The sequence below is a fragment of the Anas acuta genome, chromosome 1 (genome assembly GCF_963932015.1).
Source record: "Anas acuta chromosome 1, bAnaAcu1.1, whole genome shotgun sequence".
NCBI classification, from domain to species: domain Eukaryota; kingdom Metazoa; phylum Chordata; class Aves; order Anseriformes; family Anatidae; genus Anas; species Anas acuta.
The window spans coordinates 135,324,101-135,341,580 of record NC_088979.1 but is presented as its reverse complement, the minus strand read 5'-3'; the positions used below and the strand labels follow the sequence as shown (position 1 = coordinate 135,341,580).

At 41.7% G+C, this 17,480-nt stretch overlaps 1 protein-coding gene across 8 annotated transcripts in view; it reads left to right on the top strand.

Annotated features, from left to right (window-relative positions):
- Nucleotides 1–16,792, top strand: part of LOC137843444 (potassium voltage-gated channel subfamily KQT member 1-like) — a 519,382-nt gene extending 502,590 nt beyond the window's left edge. For 7 of the 8 annotated variants that reach the window (XM_068658766.1, XM_068658757.1, XM_068658748.1 and 4 more), the window contains one exon: nt 15,645–16,792. In XM_068658766.1, the coding sequence (XP_068514867.1) occupies nt 15,645–15,800 (156 nt within the window). In that variant the 3' untranslated portion in view covers nt 15,801–16,792. The remainder of the gene's footprint in view (nt 1–15,644) is intronic. The other variant, XM_068658772.1, reaches the window with a different exon arrangement.
- The last annotated feature ends 688 nt before the right edge of the window (nt 16,793–17,480 follow it).

Sequence of the window (17,480 nt, the reverse complement as noted above, 5' to 3'; positions counted from 1 at the left end):
TGCTGTTTGTTTTAATTAATAGTTGCAGGATGGTGAATAATTGGGATAAAATAACTGGCCCAAACCTTCACCTAAATCCTGGAAAAAAAAAAAAAAAAGAAAGAAAAGAAAAGAAAAAAAAAAAAAAGGACATTATAAACTTACTTTAAGATACAAAATTAAGCCACAGTTTGCTTGTGGCTTAACATTTTCAATTAAGAACTTAGAGATGGACTCCTGAACCTGGTTTTAAAGAGATAAGTGTCCTGATTTTAAATCTGGCTGTCCATTTATGTTCCTATGTATAGATTTAGGAAATCTGACTTAGGGCTTCATTTCCAAAAAAAATATACCATGGCCTCTTTCATAAATATATTTTTATGTTCATATATATGTAGAGAGAGATACATGCATCTCTTAAATTCCTGGCTTCAAGCCTTCATTTGGCAGTGAGGAGAGTATGTGAGGAGACATAGGAAAAATAAATTTTTGCATTCCTCTAGCACCTTTCACCTGAGTATCTCGGAGTAGTTTACATCGAGGAAGAATTATGCCATAAAGGGAAGTATTTTTAGCTCAGCCTAACTAGAGAGGAAACTATAGCATGTAGCAGTTAAGTGACTTGTCCCAGGTTGTTGTTGTTCATGCTCTGGTTTTCTGGCTTGACCCATACTGTGAAGTGCTGTCTGTCTCATAAGCAGGGCTTTTCTTGCAGAAGGAGGATTTAGAGTTTGTGGGAAGAGGAAGAGCATGTGGAGGTTTGGTCTAAGGGTTGGATTTCACCCGCAGCTGAGTAATCCCTTGCTCCACTGTGCTCCAGCCCCCCTGTTGGCCTCGCCATCTCCCGCCTCATGCTCCTTCCTTGGCCTCCAGGGCCTTTCCCCCTACCGCCCTTCTCCCTTCTTCTTGCATCCCATCTCTCTCTGCCTTTTAGAAAATATGGCCCTGACCCCAAAGATTTTACAGGCTAAACAGACATGACTTTATGCATGGATAAGAGTCGCTAATAAAAACAGTTGTCTTGCCAGCACCCTAATCCCTTTGCTTACGTGTTTTATGCTTTTCCCTCATTCTTTATCTATTTCATTTATTTAGATTATAAACTCTTCAGGCCGGGGATCTTGCCTTCTTCTTCTGTCTTTACAACCTCTACCACAGCGTGGCCCCAAAGCTGATTGGAGCCCGGCACTGCTACCACAGCACAAACAATAATAAATAAAACCAGGACTGCAAAGAGATTATAATTAGAGCTGTGCAAAACTCAGCAGTTTTGGTTTGCATTGGTTCCTCCATGCTGAGTGTACATTGTGTTTTGGATTTGTGTGCAAAAAAAAATCAAAGCAAAACTCCCGAAGTGCCAAGCGTGGCCTGGTCTGGGCTCAAAGTCATGTACAACCAGGGTGTTATTTTATGGTTCCTCCTTGAAATTATAAATCTGCCAAGTCTCAGTGCAGGTTTACTGAAAGGTTCTTGAACCTTTGCAGATTTTGGGGGTCAGCCAAGCTTTCAGTTTCATTGCAAAAGTCTTTCTCAGCTCTGCTTAACATACTAATTGCCACACTGTGCTGCCCTGTGTTTAACAAGAGGATTTAATCTTTTCCAATAGCCCACACAAGTCCACTTGTGCACTCCATGGCCAGCTTTAAAATCATACTTCAGATTTCCAAATTCATCAGCATTGCCCAGTTGTTGAGGACAATGTCTGCCGTCTTGCACAGAGACATTGGCATGCAGCAGAGCAATCCCTCATCTCACCTGCCCTGATCCCACCAGGACAGTGAGGGGGGAAGCCAGGAAGGAACTGCTTGATGATTTGGTGTTCCTACCAAGCACTCATGAAACTTCCTCAATCACATGGGAAGCATTTCCTTGAAACCTCAGCTAGTCAAAGAGCCCTTGTTTTGCTGAAACACGCTGTGACAGGTGGGCAGGTTTCTGAAGGGTCTATCTTTTTTCACAGATAGTGTTGTGGCTGTGTTGGTGGTGGTTTCTTCTCCTTGGAGGTAACTCACCCTCTTGGAAGCCCCATTACACCTGGTGGCCATGTGTGCATTTGCATGTGGCTATGCACAAGATGGACATTCAGTGACAGGGTGAAGTCTCAGTGATACCTCTTGTGCTTCCTACCAAGCATGTGCATAGCTGCTTTGCTGGGTCTGAGCCAAGGAGACCATGAGGACCAAATCACCAACCTCTATACCAGTGCCCTTCCTTCAAAACATGACAGATAGTATCCCTCCTGGAGTTTCTGTCACGTTTAGACCTCCAGCACTGGGACAGAGCCCTGACATGCTTGCAAAGTGCTGTCCCCACTGGGACAAGCTGTAGTTCTGGCTCTGGGGACCCTGCTCCTTTCCACCTTTATTATAAGGGAAGAGGATAGAGGTGAAGAGTAACAGCCCTGAAGTAGTGGTGATGTGTAAGAGGCCACATGGCAGATGCTGACCACATTGTAGATGTGGGGCATGCAGCGGAGGTCCCCAGCATCAGAAGACCATCAGTCTCCCTGGACAGGAGGAAGCCTCGCACCCATGCAATTTGCAGGGCTCCGCACAGTGCCAGCAGGCTATGGGTGATCTTTTTAAATAGCTGGCTGCTGATAAATATATCATACAGAAGCATTTTGAATGAAAATGCTTCCATTTCTTTCCTGTGATAGAGAGAACAGAAGGTAGATAGTGAGAGGTGAGACAAGGTATGGACATCTCCCTGCATTATCAGGAGAGGAAAGAAAAGGGCATGAGAAGGCTCAGCTCAGTGCCCCTAGACAGCCTGGGGGAGTAGAGACCCATAGGTCCTGCATTTTGCCTAGCACATCACTTGCATCTCTCCCAGGCTGCTCCAGAGGCTGTGCAAGTGAGCCTGGTTCCTGACACTTACCCTGTGTGACTGTGCAAGACCATACACAGTTTAGGCATATGTTGTCACAAATGTTTGAACATGAGCTGGCAGGAGCTTTTACATAGAAACACTTCTTCCTTAGCAAAATGTGAAAGAACCACTATATCTCAGAAAATTGTGTTGAGTTTGATAAACTTTTTAGGAGCAATAAGGAAAAACAAGTCAGGATTTGAATGCAGGTATTTCAGTGTTTTCAAAATGTATACAGGTGGGGTCATGTGTTTCTGTGATTTTTGTCTTCTGCGAAGTATTAACAAATAAAAAAGGAACAAATCTAGATTTCATAACAAATAAATGAAATTATCTGTTTTCCTCCTCATTTGGCATGGTCTTGTGTCTGCAGGATTCATTTTTTTATCTTGAATCTTTTTGCAGGATAGAAAATTCAGTTCCTAGTTAATTAGAGCCTTAGTTTAAATTCCTAGAAAAAGCAATTGTGTTCCTCACCATAAACATTTCAGATGAGTATACCAGAGGTAAGGAAAAGCAGGGGAAGATCTCTGTCCTTTTTTTTTTTTTTTTACAGAGTGCCTCGACTGGAACACAACACATGGCCCTGATTCACTTAGACATTTGCCTTAGTAAAAGAACCATTTAAGTATCGTGGAGGAGGCATCAATGGCCCTAGGAGCAAGGCTGGTGGCAGGGATGGGAGGACCTTGTGTGGTGGGACCTCTTATCTTGACTGATTTGGTAGCAAGGACCAGGACAGAGAGCTGGTGTCTGGCCTGTCAGTGTCCTCACATATGCTGATGTGAGAAGAGGTGACAGGAGAGCACTAGTTTGTCACCAGAGAGCTTGTCTTATGACAAATTATCTTTCACTCCAGGACATCTTCAAGGCACATGGCCAGCTACAGCACAGTTCCCCAAAACTTTTTTCTTCTGGGCTCCCATGGGCCAGTGCAACCTACAGCCAGAGAATGGAGAGAGTCCTCTCTTGCTAATACATTTGCAATGGTGTCACCTGGTGGAGCTGGAGACAGGCATGCATTGAAAGAGTCTTATGCTGAAAGCAAGAGACTGGTGTCCACACCCTAGACTTGTATGTCATGTATTCATGGTGATGGTCATTTTTGGTTTACACTATACTGGTGCAGAAAGACAGCACCTAGTCACAGATGGGATTTTTAATAACCATGAAAACATGAAAGTGAAAGCTTTCTAAAGTATTAATTAGCAAAAAGATAGATATCTTACTTTTCTTCTCACTGATAACTAGTTCCATATGGAGTTAAATAAGCTTGCTCTGAAGGGATGAGAAACACTGCAGAACAACACATAACCCAGGCAGTTTTTTTAATACAGCTTAGACACACTTGACATATTATAGATTATATTGAGTTTGTAGATCAAAGTCATAGTTCGTGGTTAGGAAAAGTAATATATGAGCATATAGATGTGAAGCTAAGCAATTAAATCTCCAGGGTCTCAGTAGTCCCAACAAGTATCTATTTTATTAATGAATTTTAGCTTATTGACCTGAAAAAGATCTGTTTTCCCTCACAGCAGAAAGTTGTGTTCTATGGCTTCCCAGCTTTACCTGTAGAACCTCCAAAAAAGTCAGTAATCCAAAATCTTAATTAAATTCCAGCACCAGTTCAAATTATTTTACTAAATGCTGGGGCAGTGAAATCTTACCAGACCATTCTCATACTCCTACACCTCAATGTTCATGTTAATACATGTCCCTTTTTATTGCTGTGCTTTTTCTCTGCAATGATATAATATGAAAAAGAAGAGGCATGCAAGAGGAAAATGATTGTTTCTGTGAGCAGGACCTATAATAGCCTTCTCCCCAGCAGTATTCCCCACAGTATAAGGCTAAAGAGCTGTAAGAGTGATAGTAAGTACAACAGACTTTTTTTCCTTAATTAACAGTGCAGTGCTTCACAACAGAAAACTCAGGCAGGTTTCTGCTGACCTAGCATATGCCTTACAAGGAAGAAATCTATCTGGCAATTATGGCTTTGAGTCTCCCGCCCTGTCTCCTGTTGTTTGTGTAAGACACTGGTACTTCTGCCACAGGCTTCTTCATACAGCTGCCCTGTCAATGCCAGCTTTCATAGGTAATCCATCTAGCTCAGCAGAGTTCAAATAAGACACCTCCCTTTCTTAACTTTAATTAATGCTTTATTTGAGTCTCCCCTGGGGATGTAGCAATGCTGATTTTTCAAAATTCTCTGTTATTTTTCAAGCACGAAAGAAAAGGAAAGGATCCACAGCAGAGTTTCTGGATTGGGAAAAACTATTTCACTCAGTGAAATACTCTCAATCAGTGTTTTAAATCCCTGTGGACACCTCTTTAGCTACAGAACGCATTATGCAATTAATTCACTAGCTTGGGAAGGAGAAAAAAGACAAATCCAGTCAAATTCATTTTCCCTGCAGTCTCTTTTCATGTTCTGCATCCACAATTACCATAGCTATAGCCAGTTCATGCACCAATTTATGTTGTCACAGACCCTTACCCCACCTATTGCTCAGATCCTTCCAGGTACTGAGCAATCTCATCTAAAGTCAGAAAACATTTCTTGCTGTGTTGTTGCTTTTCCTACATTTTGTGCCCGTGGCTTTGCAGATCTGGGGAGAAATACTGTGGCCTGGTGCAATTGAACTGATACAGAAACATCCTCAATGTGAGGTCACTGTGGCTGCAAAACCAGATCAGACAGTCCACCCAGTCCCCATTACTTTTTCAAGAATTGTTTTAAAATATACATGTGACAGTGCTGTTAATCAGGCTCGATATACACAAGTAAGCTAGGAAAATACATCAAATGACAGATAAGCAAGACAGGCTAAAACCATAGGGTGCAGAAAAGCATGTTTGAATCATAAGAATTAAGAACAGCTACACCCTCAATCAGCATGGTTTGATAATATTTTACTTGCTTTGGGTTTTGTGTTTTAATTAGCAGAGAATGGTGTTTTGTAATCCTTGTTATTTAAATGCATAACACTACTTTGTGCTTCTGTAGCTTCTTCCTCAAATTGTGTTGCATACATTAAGCAAGATTTGTGGTATCTCTCAGAGGGTGTGAGAGTTTCAATGATTTTTTTATATAAAGATGACCCTAGAGGCTTTTGCCATGCAGAGCTGAAGAGAAGTAAGGGAAGAAGTTTTCATTCACACTTTTCAATCATGCATAGTACAAAGGTACGGTTTTCACTTTCCATGATCTATACAAGTTAGCTCCTATCAAGTTTATTTTATCAGTCTAACTGAAATAAGGCACAGCAAAATGAGAGTCCAGGCACAGATTCCCCTGGAACAATGAAAGGTGTGTTGCAGATTTGATTTCCTGACATCAGCACAAGTCTGCACACAGACCAACCCTAAGTTTTGCTAAAGGGTTCAGCTAAAATTGTATGACAATTCTTTGGTAGAACTGAAAGGTGAAGCCCAGGTGGTGGCCTCCCAGGGGACACCCTCTGATCTCTATACAATCATTTTTATTATTTTCTTTCTGTTTTTTACACATATTTTATATATGCATATATGTATATTTTTATTATTAATTTTTTTTCTGGCATAACTACAGTGCCATACTTCAGCCTTGCTCTGCTGTGTCCAGTTCAATCCTCAAAGAGCCAAGAGTCGAAAAGACAAAGGGACACCACCATCTTTTCTCTTCCTGTCCTCTTCCAACATGGACCAATCTTCTCTTGCTTCCTTCCTAGTGCCAGTGGTTGAGTCAACATTTTAGACTGCCGTTATCCTTTGTAGGTCTGTGACTTCTGTTTTGTACCAAGACACACATCAATTTCATATGATTTCATGTCAGGAAAAAAAAAAAAAAAAAAAAAAAAAAGGAATGGCAGGTTATTTGATTCATGGTACTAAAATGTTGATGAGGATTATCCAGAAAGTGACTTGTCCTAAATGCAAGAAGGTTGTGCTGGGGAGTAAATCAGAGCTCAGGTTTATGAAGTCCTGGTCTAGTCCTACAAGAACAGCCTGGAACTTTTCTAGTACTTACATGTCTTACTATCTAGATCGCCATCACCATAATGCCTCTGCTCCTCCCAGTAGCAACACTCCCTCTCCCTTTGCCTTTCCGGCCAACCTAAAAGAAAAGATGGACTGCTAACCCGAAGTTTTTGTGTGTGCAAGTGTGTCAGTGGAGGGAGGCTGTGTATCATTACTTGTGATAAGGCATATAAATATTACCCCATTAGATACAGTCCACCGGTTGTGCTAACAAGATGGTAGCATAACGAAATTTCAGGTTATTAGACCTGGACTAAGTGAATTCATGCACTGATTTCAGCATAAGTAATCCTTGCAGCTAAGCTAAGAAAAAACAGTCATGAGGCTGGTGGGGCTAAAGTTTGTTCTTAGGAAGAAAATTTAATACAGCTTAAAAAAGCAAAAGTAAAGGCAAAACAGAGTGTAGATGGTTTGGTACTATTTCTTTAAAGGTGAGGCATAAATACTGAGTTCATTACACCCGTCTAAAATGCTGAGCTTAACACATTCATCTTGTGAAAGGCTAAGGTCACTTCTTTCTCAATGCTCCTTTGGCACCATTTAAATACTGAGTGTCACATTTTCTTTCTTCTTTTTTCTCTCCATCCACTATTGTTTAGAGATTTAAAAATTAAATTAATCAGCATCTTAGAACATAAGTTCTAAGGTTGCTTTATTGTGAAATTAAAGCGTGACTCACAGTAGTTGCATATCCACCTTTGTGGCTGGACTAGCTTTGTTATTTTTCTGTGTTGTTTCTTTCCATGCTGGTTTAGCAGCAGGACATGTAGCCACACAAAATAATGAGCTATGAAATGGCAGTGCGTCATCCAGGGTGTGGCTGAACAGCGATGTCGCAAAGAGAGATGGCAAGATTACAGGGAGGATTTGAGCAGAATCTGGAGGAGGGTGAAGAATGAAATGTCCTGCAACAACAAAAATAACCTTTTATGTATGTAAATCAGGAAAAAGGGAGCTCTTCAAAGATTGATTTACATACCAGGGGAAAATCATGGGGGGAGGGGTGGAACCAAATGTCTCAAAGCACTGGCTGCAAACAGACACACAGGTGCATGTGCACGTAGCTCACATGAGACAAACTCCCTCAGTTGTTGCAGCATATCCAGCAGCCAAGTGGTGCTGCGTAATTACAGCTGTGGAAAGTTCTCGTGTCCACTCAAGGAGTGGCACCGCTCAAATTTCTTCAGCTGGGAACAAGTACTTCTGGGAGCATTAGAAATGAAGCTGCCTGGTTTCCTGCAGCTCCGTATTTTGTGGTTGATTAGCTGAGGCTAATAAGGGGCAAGAGCTGAGAATAAAGCTTCTCCTGTGGTCAGGGCATCCTGTGTGGATTCTCTAGGGTCTAATAATATGGTTCACCTTCCTCTTCTGTCTTTCCTTCAATGAAGCACCAAGTTTAATGTCTATCTTCTGCACAAGTAGCAGACTTTCAGTAAGCTGTCCAAAATTTTTATCTGTAAGCTATCAGTAAGAACTCTGTCCCTCTGTCAAAAGTGTCAGAAACTAGCCAGCTTACTCCAAACCTGCTGTGGTAACACAGATACATGATCAGGTAAATCTCATTTACTTAGGAAGTCAGAATCCATTTAATAAAATAAATAAATAAATAAATGGAAATTAAAAAATAAATAAATAAAGCCACTCCTTCACAGAAGCAGCAAAGCTTAAAAAATAATCTGTGTGTGAACCAGATCTGTTTCAGAAATTCAGAGCTAAACTCTTGAGAGCTGCCTAGCCATTAGGCAAATGGCATCTTACACCAGGAACAGAGACTGCAAACACAACTCATGTATTGCAGAGGTTCATCAGTGCAACCATGGCATAGGAAATATAAGTATATAATGCTCACCAAAAGGGTACCCACAGGAAATAACCCAGGAACAAAGCGTAGAGGGACAGACCTTTATGTTTTCATTTAAACAGGAAAGGTAGATGGAAACTAAAACAAGTGAAGCTATACTTAAAATAAAGATTACTATATTTTAGGCCACCAAAGGTTGTAACACCTGACCTAAGAATGGGTGGGGATGTTTGGGATAAAGGAAGGGAGGTCTGGAAAATTGTGGATTTATCCAGATAAGTTTGATGGAATGAAAATAAACAACTGATATCTGCTAAGAGGTATGTATGTAGAATAAGTCAAAGAAGACAGTCTGGTGGTTTATATATATTTTGGTGTTCATAGAGAATTGGTCTTCCAGAACAACAGGTTATCATGGAAAAAGTTTCAGTGTTGTTTTCACTCATGTATTTTTGGGGTTAGTGGCAAAAGCTCCCCTTTTTTTTTTTCTCACTATTTTTACTTTCACTAGAATAAAGTCAGGAGCTGCACAGTTAAGTGTTGGGACTGGGAGTGCTGGCAGTCAGCTACCATTGACATGCCACAGTGAGATGTTGCCCTGTGTTCATGCCACTCAGCAACCTTGCTTTAGGGTACAGCATTGTTTTAGGATTCAGATCAATTTCAAATCTGTTACAACTCATCCCAGAAAAACAGCCAGTTAATGGGAGCCTGTTCATCAAAGATGTTTTGTTGTTGTTGTTGTTATAAGAGGGGAGACACACTGCCAGTTCTCTGATAATATTAATGCCAAAATCATTTCATAAAGGATGCCATGGTGTATGCCAATTACCACTCCTCAGAGACTGAAAAAAAGGTGGTGTAGATATATCCTTGTGTATATATGTGGATGAGTACTTTAGGAGACTCCAAAAGCTTATCCTAAAGGTATTGTCTTGCAAACTGTTGACCATTCTGGCTCCAGTCCAGTAAAGCACTTAAATATTTGCTGAGCTCTGCAAGATTCTTTGCAGTCTTCAAGCTAACACATCCATAAACGCTTTGCAAGACCAGTCCCCCGGAGGCTGAACCTTGGACAAGAGAAGTCTCCCCAAGCTCATCATGGTCTCTGTGGCTGGCATGGTTATTTGCTTCCATACAGACAGCTTCCAACAGACCACATCAGTATGCACATTGGCTAGCCATGATAAAAAGTGGGGAAAAAATGGCTTCGCTATTTAACCTCAGAGAAATCTTGCTAATGGGGGACAAGTCTGGTGAGATGGAGAGAGTTTTGCATAGAGATTTGTTTTGTATGTAGTGCTGCAGAGAAAATATTTCCCTTAACAGAATCAGCGGTCTCTGGATGACAATAAATCCATACAGGGACATACTAAAAAATAAAATGATTCCTAAAATAAACAGTTCAGGCTTCAAATTGTACGATAGGCAATTAGTATGTTTGAATAATTGGATGTAACTGTAGGCAGACAAGACCAGATGTGCATATAAAGCAAAACATAGGCTTTAAAAGATCTAATCAAATCAGTCCACCATCTAGTGCAAGGAGAAAAATTGTGTGACAGAACTGGTCAGCATGAGAAAATGGCCCAGATATCTGGATAACAAGCTTAAGCTAAACCAATATGTTACACAAGTCAGAAATGGAAACAACCATAAAATGGATTGCACTAGTTTAACTAAATCATATCTGAGTTTGCTAAATTAATACCGTTTCCCCCTGTGAACTAGACCTATGGCAGGTAACAAGCTGGAAAATTTAGAAATAAGTCAATGCTCACGGCAGACAAAGTTTCACATACTCTCTTCTCCCCATACAAAATAAGTCCTACCCATTGGACTACTCTTTCCAAAGCAATGAGGGTTAGAGCTCTCAAACAAAGTGTTCGGATGTCAAAGCGAATGGAGCCTGCTTCATTTTAGCTACCTTAGGAGCACAGAACTGCAGCAAAGCTGGAAACAGGAAATAGGAGGCTTTTGGGAGGGCATGTCTAGGTGGTAGGAGGACAGGGAGCTCAGAGGTGGGCCTCTGCTAGAGAAGGGGTGTTCAGTGGGGGCCCTGGTGGTTTGAAAACCCTGGGCTGCAATGTTGTGTTTGTATGCAATGGGGCAGCTGGCCACAGCAGCTCTGGCCTCAGAGCTGTGTGTGGTTCATTTTGCAGCATCACTGGAAAATATCACATAACACTTTGTAGAGACTCTGGGAATGCCCTTGCTCGCCTCCCATGGCCACTGTGCTTTTGTTGACTTTTGGTCATCCATGCTTACTTTTGCTCTTTGTTGTAGGATGAGGGCTGGTGATGTTGGGGAGAGAAAGTCTGGATGCCCTGTGGGGCATCCAGAACCAAAGCATTCATTATACAGTGGCTCCAATAGCAGGACATGGGGCTCAACAGCACAGTGTGGCAGCCCTGCCACTACAACTTGGGCTGGCCCGTTGGCACAGTTTCATGATTTTCCTGCTTGAATTAGGCAAATAGGAAGCCAATGTTGATCCAGCTTAAATCAGCAGAACTTACTGTTGCTCTATGACATTTTGATTAATAACACAAACTGTTCTGTCTTCTCTCCCTGCTTCATTTCATGCTGCATCCCTGGCACCAGCAGCCCAGACACGTTTCAGACAACTGCATGAAGGCTGTACAGCTCAGCCATTTTGATCAGTTCATGTAGAACCACAATGGGCAGGGAGACAGCAGAGTCTTAAGGAGGTGACAGCAATTTATTTTGATTTATGGGGTTTAACTTTTGATACAAAGCTCCACCTACTTAGCAACATACGAGCATGTTTGTGGGTTTGCAGATTTACTTCAGTGCTCCAGCAGACCATCTTCCCCTTCTGCTACTCCTCTGGAAACAGTTCAAGTTAGTGTGTTGTGCACATAATTGATAGTGGTTTTCCAGCCTCCAGAAATAATATTAAAATGATAGGCACAACCTGGGGGGAGGGATATTTCTGGATTAAAGTGAGAGGAGAGATCATGTGCCTGCTCCAACTGAGTTTTCCACACATGCATTTTGTTTATAGTGTGCATGTGCAAAAACATGTCAAAAAGCTCTCAGGGGATTTAGGAATCTGTCCAGCATGTGGCAAATCCCCAGTAAGAGTCGGTCCTCCTCCATGTTGCTGCCATTCCTAGAATACTCTTTGCCACAAGGCATTTCTGCAATGGGAGTTCAATGAGGTATTCAGATAAGGGGTCGAGAACCAGCTTTCAGGAAGAGAGGCTTAAAAACAACCACAGACGTGAAAGCCAACCTGTTGCTCAAGGTTAATGACAGGGACATGCTGTGTCCCATAAGGTGACTGACCTGGTTCCCCTTCGGGGCTTGCTGTGGCTCACTGGAGCTGGCTGCAAGATGTTTTCTTTGTCCAACAGCCCTGCATGTCACCGTGGAATCCAGCCCCTTTCCAGGGGGAATGTTAAAATGAATATACATTTCAACACTCCTTCAGCTCACCTCATAGCCTCAATAACAACAGTGTAATATTTTAAACTGCTTTTGCCGTCTCCTTTCTATGGGGCACTTGAAAGGATATAAAAGCATTTTAACAATTTTATAGGTTGTCTCTGAAGCTCTTTTGTGATGTGGGAGAACAGAAGTTTTGTTGCCATTTGCCCATGGACAGCTGCCAAACTCACCTGTCTCCAAGGAGCCTGCGAGGGGCATATCACATCTCTCTGGAAACTCTGCGGCTGGGCCGGATGGCTTCTCACTTTACTCAGCTGAGAAACATGTTGCACAATTTAACCCCTTACCCATGCACTTGTCTGGCTCTGTTATTCAAAACCAGCAGTTCATCCCGTTTGCAGCAAGATTTAAGGAAAGCAGTAGCTGCTAGATGGTTTGAGAGAAATCTAAAACCAGGCCTTTTTTTTCTGAAAAACCCTTACCCACGTGAAAAGTCTTTTAATCCTACAAGTTATCCTACTGACTTTAGTCAAGCCTTTAAGTGTCCTAAACTCTCTTGTCAGTCTTTAATCTGGACTAACTAGCAGCCAGATTTGAACACTTTTTATACAGGCTCCAATTTGACAAGGTACTTAAGAATTTGTCTTTCTAACTAAAGTTTTACCAGCTCAGTTGCATTTTAAAAGTTTGGCATATGTTAAAGTGTCTGATGCAAGAAAGTGGTGCCTTGATCTTGTGAGTAAAATGCAAAGCTAAGGATTAGAAGAGACCTGCCACTGACCACATTTTACAGGTCACTAAATTAGCACTGTCCTGCTTCTAATCTCAAAGATGTCCAGTAAAACTCTCTTGTGTATCTGGCTAGAGAATTGTGCAGCCTGGTTTGTTAATGTTGAGGAAGCATTTGCAGTTCTTTGCATGGACGGTGTGACAGAAGTATAGTGTAATCTACTCCCTTATGTAACAATTCCTCTTTTTTTCCCCCCCCCACAAATGAATATTTACATTCTCCATCCTCCTCCTCTTCTGGAAAGAAAAGTGCATGAAATTATTCCTATATCACATTCTTTTACTGAGTTAGCAAAATGCAGAGAAATATAGCAAGTTTAAATGATATGGAACATGCAGGCATAATTTATCTAAGATCAAACGTGCAGATCAATATCAACAAAGCCTTACAAAAGAAAGCCCCAAAAGATCTTTCATCTGCCTGATCCCATTTCCCTGCCTACACCTTCTTTTGCCTACTGTAATGTATTCGTTCTGCTTTAGTTTCTGCTCCGTGTAACATTTCTGCTTAAGAAAGATTCTGTTGAGTCATTACCAACTTCAGCCAAACAGGCTTTTCAAGAATGGAGAAGAAAATAAAGGCTGTGGTTTTTAAATTAATTCCATGCTGCTTAACCCTTCAGCTGCTAGTGATTTCCAGACTTCCAACCAAGTTCATGCTTAGCAGAGGATGCTTCTGCTTTGCCTGAGAAGAGGATGCTTCTGTTAGTGACCATATGAGAGAAGGAAGGACCTGCCACAATTGCCCACTCTCTCACAGAAACTCATGAGACAAGGGAAAAGTCAGAGTTGCCACTGATGACACAGGAGGCAGAAGCAATTTTTCTGGAGTCCCTTTGCCTGACCAAAGATCAACACTACATATTTGAGTTGCTGTTGAACTAAGACTCACCTGCAGCCAAGAACCAAGTGCCCCTCGCCTGGGGAGTGTTGCAGTGAGCATCCCCAGTCCTCCCACAAGTGCTGCCCTGCCCATCCTGGCCACTGCTCTGAAGGTGCCAGCTGTGCCCCTGAAAGCACCCAGCAGAAGTCATGGTGAAAGTTGATGCTAGCCAACCCACGCCATAAATACCCCCTCTTCACTGCTTGAAAATACTGCCTCGGGTGGACCACACCCTTGAATAACCACACCAAAGCAGGGACAAGGAGAGGGGCATTTCTGCTAGAACATGGTAGCTGTGAAAGCCAAATTGAAATCCAAATTGAGAGATGAGTACATCTCCCCTCATGAGGCAGGAGTGAGACTCCAATTCTCCTTTCCCAAGACAGCAGCAGATTGTATATAGAAGAGGAGTGGTTGACAAAATGATATAGCTTAAATAAGCTCCTGGTACCTTGAGTTTTGAGGGGCCCCCACAGGAGCAGACACTTGGAGTGAGAAAAGGCAAAGGGAGGGAAAGCAGATAAGGTGATTTTCTTTGCATTGTTTTTTAAAGCCTGCTAAATTTTCAGTCCATGCCGCCAATGGTTATTTCCAAAGTTATCTTTGCACAGAAAAAGGCTGGAATCCTTCTCACTCTCATTCTCTCTCCCTTTTTAATAAAAGCTCAGTTTAGATCTGATATCACTTTAAAAGGTTTGCTATCAAAGTTTATTAGACCCACTGGGACAGATCAGAGTTTTCAGAGGCTCAGACTTTCACAGGAGATAACTGTAAAGTAAACCATCCAATGTTCTTAAAAATGCTCATTTTTCTTGGGCTCATCTATTACACAAAGCCGCACTGTATTCAAGCATCATTATAAGCAATCCCAATGGCTTACAAGCTGCTGGCCACAGTTTTGCCTTTAGAGCAAAGTACAGCAGTCAACAGTCTGCAGCCTGTCCTGCTGGCTGACATGAAGCTGAGCAGGATGCCATCTACAGTGAATGTAAGCCCTATCACAGCAATACGCTAATGCTCCTTTGGGCTACAAGACACAGACCATGATTTCAAGAAGTGGTAGGAAGAAACTGAAATTTACTTTTCCCTGCTTAAATTAAAGAATAATTAGAAAACACTCCTCTGTTTAAGGACTGCATGAGAAGTTTCAGATGGAGAGTAATGAAATGAGAAGAGAGATTAGCATGTCAAGCTTCCTATACAATGGTTGTTTGTTTTTTTAAATGAAGTCATTGGTATTATTATGTGGTTTTTGGTAGGCTATCCTCCTAACAATGCATGGGAATAAACATCGTATCTAGTAGGATCTCTGACTGCAGCATGTATCACTGAGGCATCTATTTACAGTGTGAAGGGAGGGGAGCAGTTTAGTTTCCCAAGACAGGAATGGAAAGCATAACAGACTAAAACAAAACTAGGGGTAGTGATTACCAGTGATTACCTTTTTTTTTTTTTTTTGAGGGGGTGAGGAGAGAAGGGAAGGGAGGTGAGAGGCAGGATAAACCTCAGAAGGAAAGATAGTTTTAGGGCAGATATTTGCAGGATGCATCATCATCAAGAGAAGTTGTCAATGCTGGGAAAGTGCTGGGAGACAAAATGGCTAAAAGAGGTGGTCAAGTGCTGGGGCTACCAAACGTCCTGGCTTTCTGCTGCCACGTCACATCCTTTTACACCCTTCCCTGTAACTTCATAGCATCCCTGAACTTTCTATTAGCTAGAGAGGCACACTGTACAAAACTGGAATAGTTCTTGGTTCTTGGGGACTGTAAATGCCAGCACTCCCTGCCAACCTTTCACCTCCCTGAGCATTTCGCCAATGACTGCCTCTCACCAGCAGCATGTGCAGCCATTTGACAGCTCATCTGCTTTCTGGTTTCTTAACAGGTCATGCAGATGGACCAGAAGCTAGATGACATCCTGACCACGCTCCAGGCTCACTTTGGAGATCAGCCTCAGGCACAGATGTCAGGGCCAGCCACCCCACCTGTCAGACAACTACAGACAACCTCGGACTCCCCACCAATGAACCAGAAAATTTAAAAGCTGGAGCACAGCCACATGCCACCCTCTCATGCTTTTACATCTGGTCTTAGTGTCTCAGGAGTAAGCTGTGTTGTTGGTGAAATGAAATATTATGCTGTAGTAGATTAAATAAAAAAAGAAAGAGAAGCAGCAGCAAAAAGCCCATCACCCCCCTAGGAGAGCACATGAGTTTTGCACCTGTTTTATTAGCCACTGTTAGCTTACCTATGTCAGCAGCCCCTTGCAGACAGCCCCATTTAGGCTGGCTGCACACACACAGAGTGTTTGGGTAAGGTAAGCACCCAAGAGAGGGTTAGGATGACCCATTCATGGGCGGAGGGGAAAAGGGGCTGTTTTTTTGGCATTTAATCGCTAAGTTTAATGCTCACAGCATGCCTAAAAGGGAAAAAGGAGCCAGCATTTGAACATGAAACAAATGGAAATCAGTGAACAGGAAAATTAAACAGCATGTTTTGACTTCTACCAAGCAGTGAGGATCATAAGAAGGGCAGATTTATACGCTAGTGTGAATGACAAAGTAAAGACAACAGGCTACTGATTAAAAATATGGAAGCGTACACAAGCTGGTTGACATATGAAAGACTGAAGCAAAGACTTCAGCTAATTAAAGCAAAGGGTTGCAAATGAGATGAGATGCATGTTGGAACACACAGGCAAGAGAGATAGTATCTGTGTAGGCTTACTGCACAAGAACACTCTAATAGGTATCAGCTACGCTGATGACTGTTATGCAAAATGTTCTCAAGCTTTTACCTTCATTCAGCAGGGGCTGTTGACTCCAGTTGCCTTAACTTTAACATAAGAAACCTGTATGGTAATTGGCTGTGAAATATCTGTAAAGCTCAGTTCAAGTCACTGAGTAACACAGTGCTGCAGGAGGGCTGCAGCTGTGATTGAGAATGGCAGGGTTTCTTAAAGAAAACAAAAATTCACATACTGTTGATGAAAGCTAATCGCTGTTTAAATAAACTGCTGTATATAATTTTAAATGCTAGATTTTTTTTCCTTCTAATTTCGTTGTAAACTGAGTGCATATGCCTGCTGATATGCTGTCATTGTGAAATGGGTTCTACCTGGCACACCAGGAAGGAGATGGTACAACACTGTTGCTAAGTATGTAAATAACAAATTGAGCTAAAAAGGGTGTAGTGCTTTTTATTCAACTCTTTTTAATATATTTACATAACCAACTGTTTAAATGAACAGAAGTCTGCAGAGCAAAGACCTGATTCCTGGGAAATACTAACTATATTCTATTCTCACTGATATTTATGGAAGCAAAGCCTGCCTTGCATTTAACAGCAACCTGAAAGACTGGTCCCTTAATACTCCTTAATAAAATAAATTTATTTGGACCAATGAGTGGTCCATTTCAATGTAATCAAATTAGTTTCTAACTATTACCTGTCCCTTTAAAACTCTTTCCCAGGTTTGTGTGTCTGGGAATTCAAGCTTGGAAAGAGCACAGTGAGACTGATTCCAATCTTTAGATTGCAGGCGTGTCTTAGACAGAATATTAATGATGTGTGAGAGGCAATAAAAAAAAAAAAAATGTGTTTTTAATTAAATCAGCTGACAAGCTGCCGTTCCATCTTGTCTGATTACTACAGAGTTACTGAACATGACCAAATACAGCATGTAACATGAGAAAATGGTAAATAATCCTTGTCAGAGAAC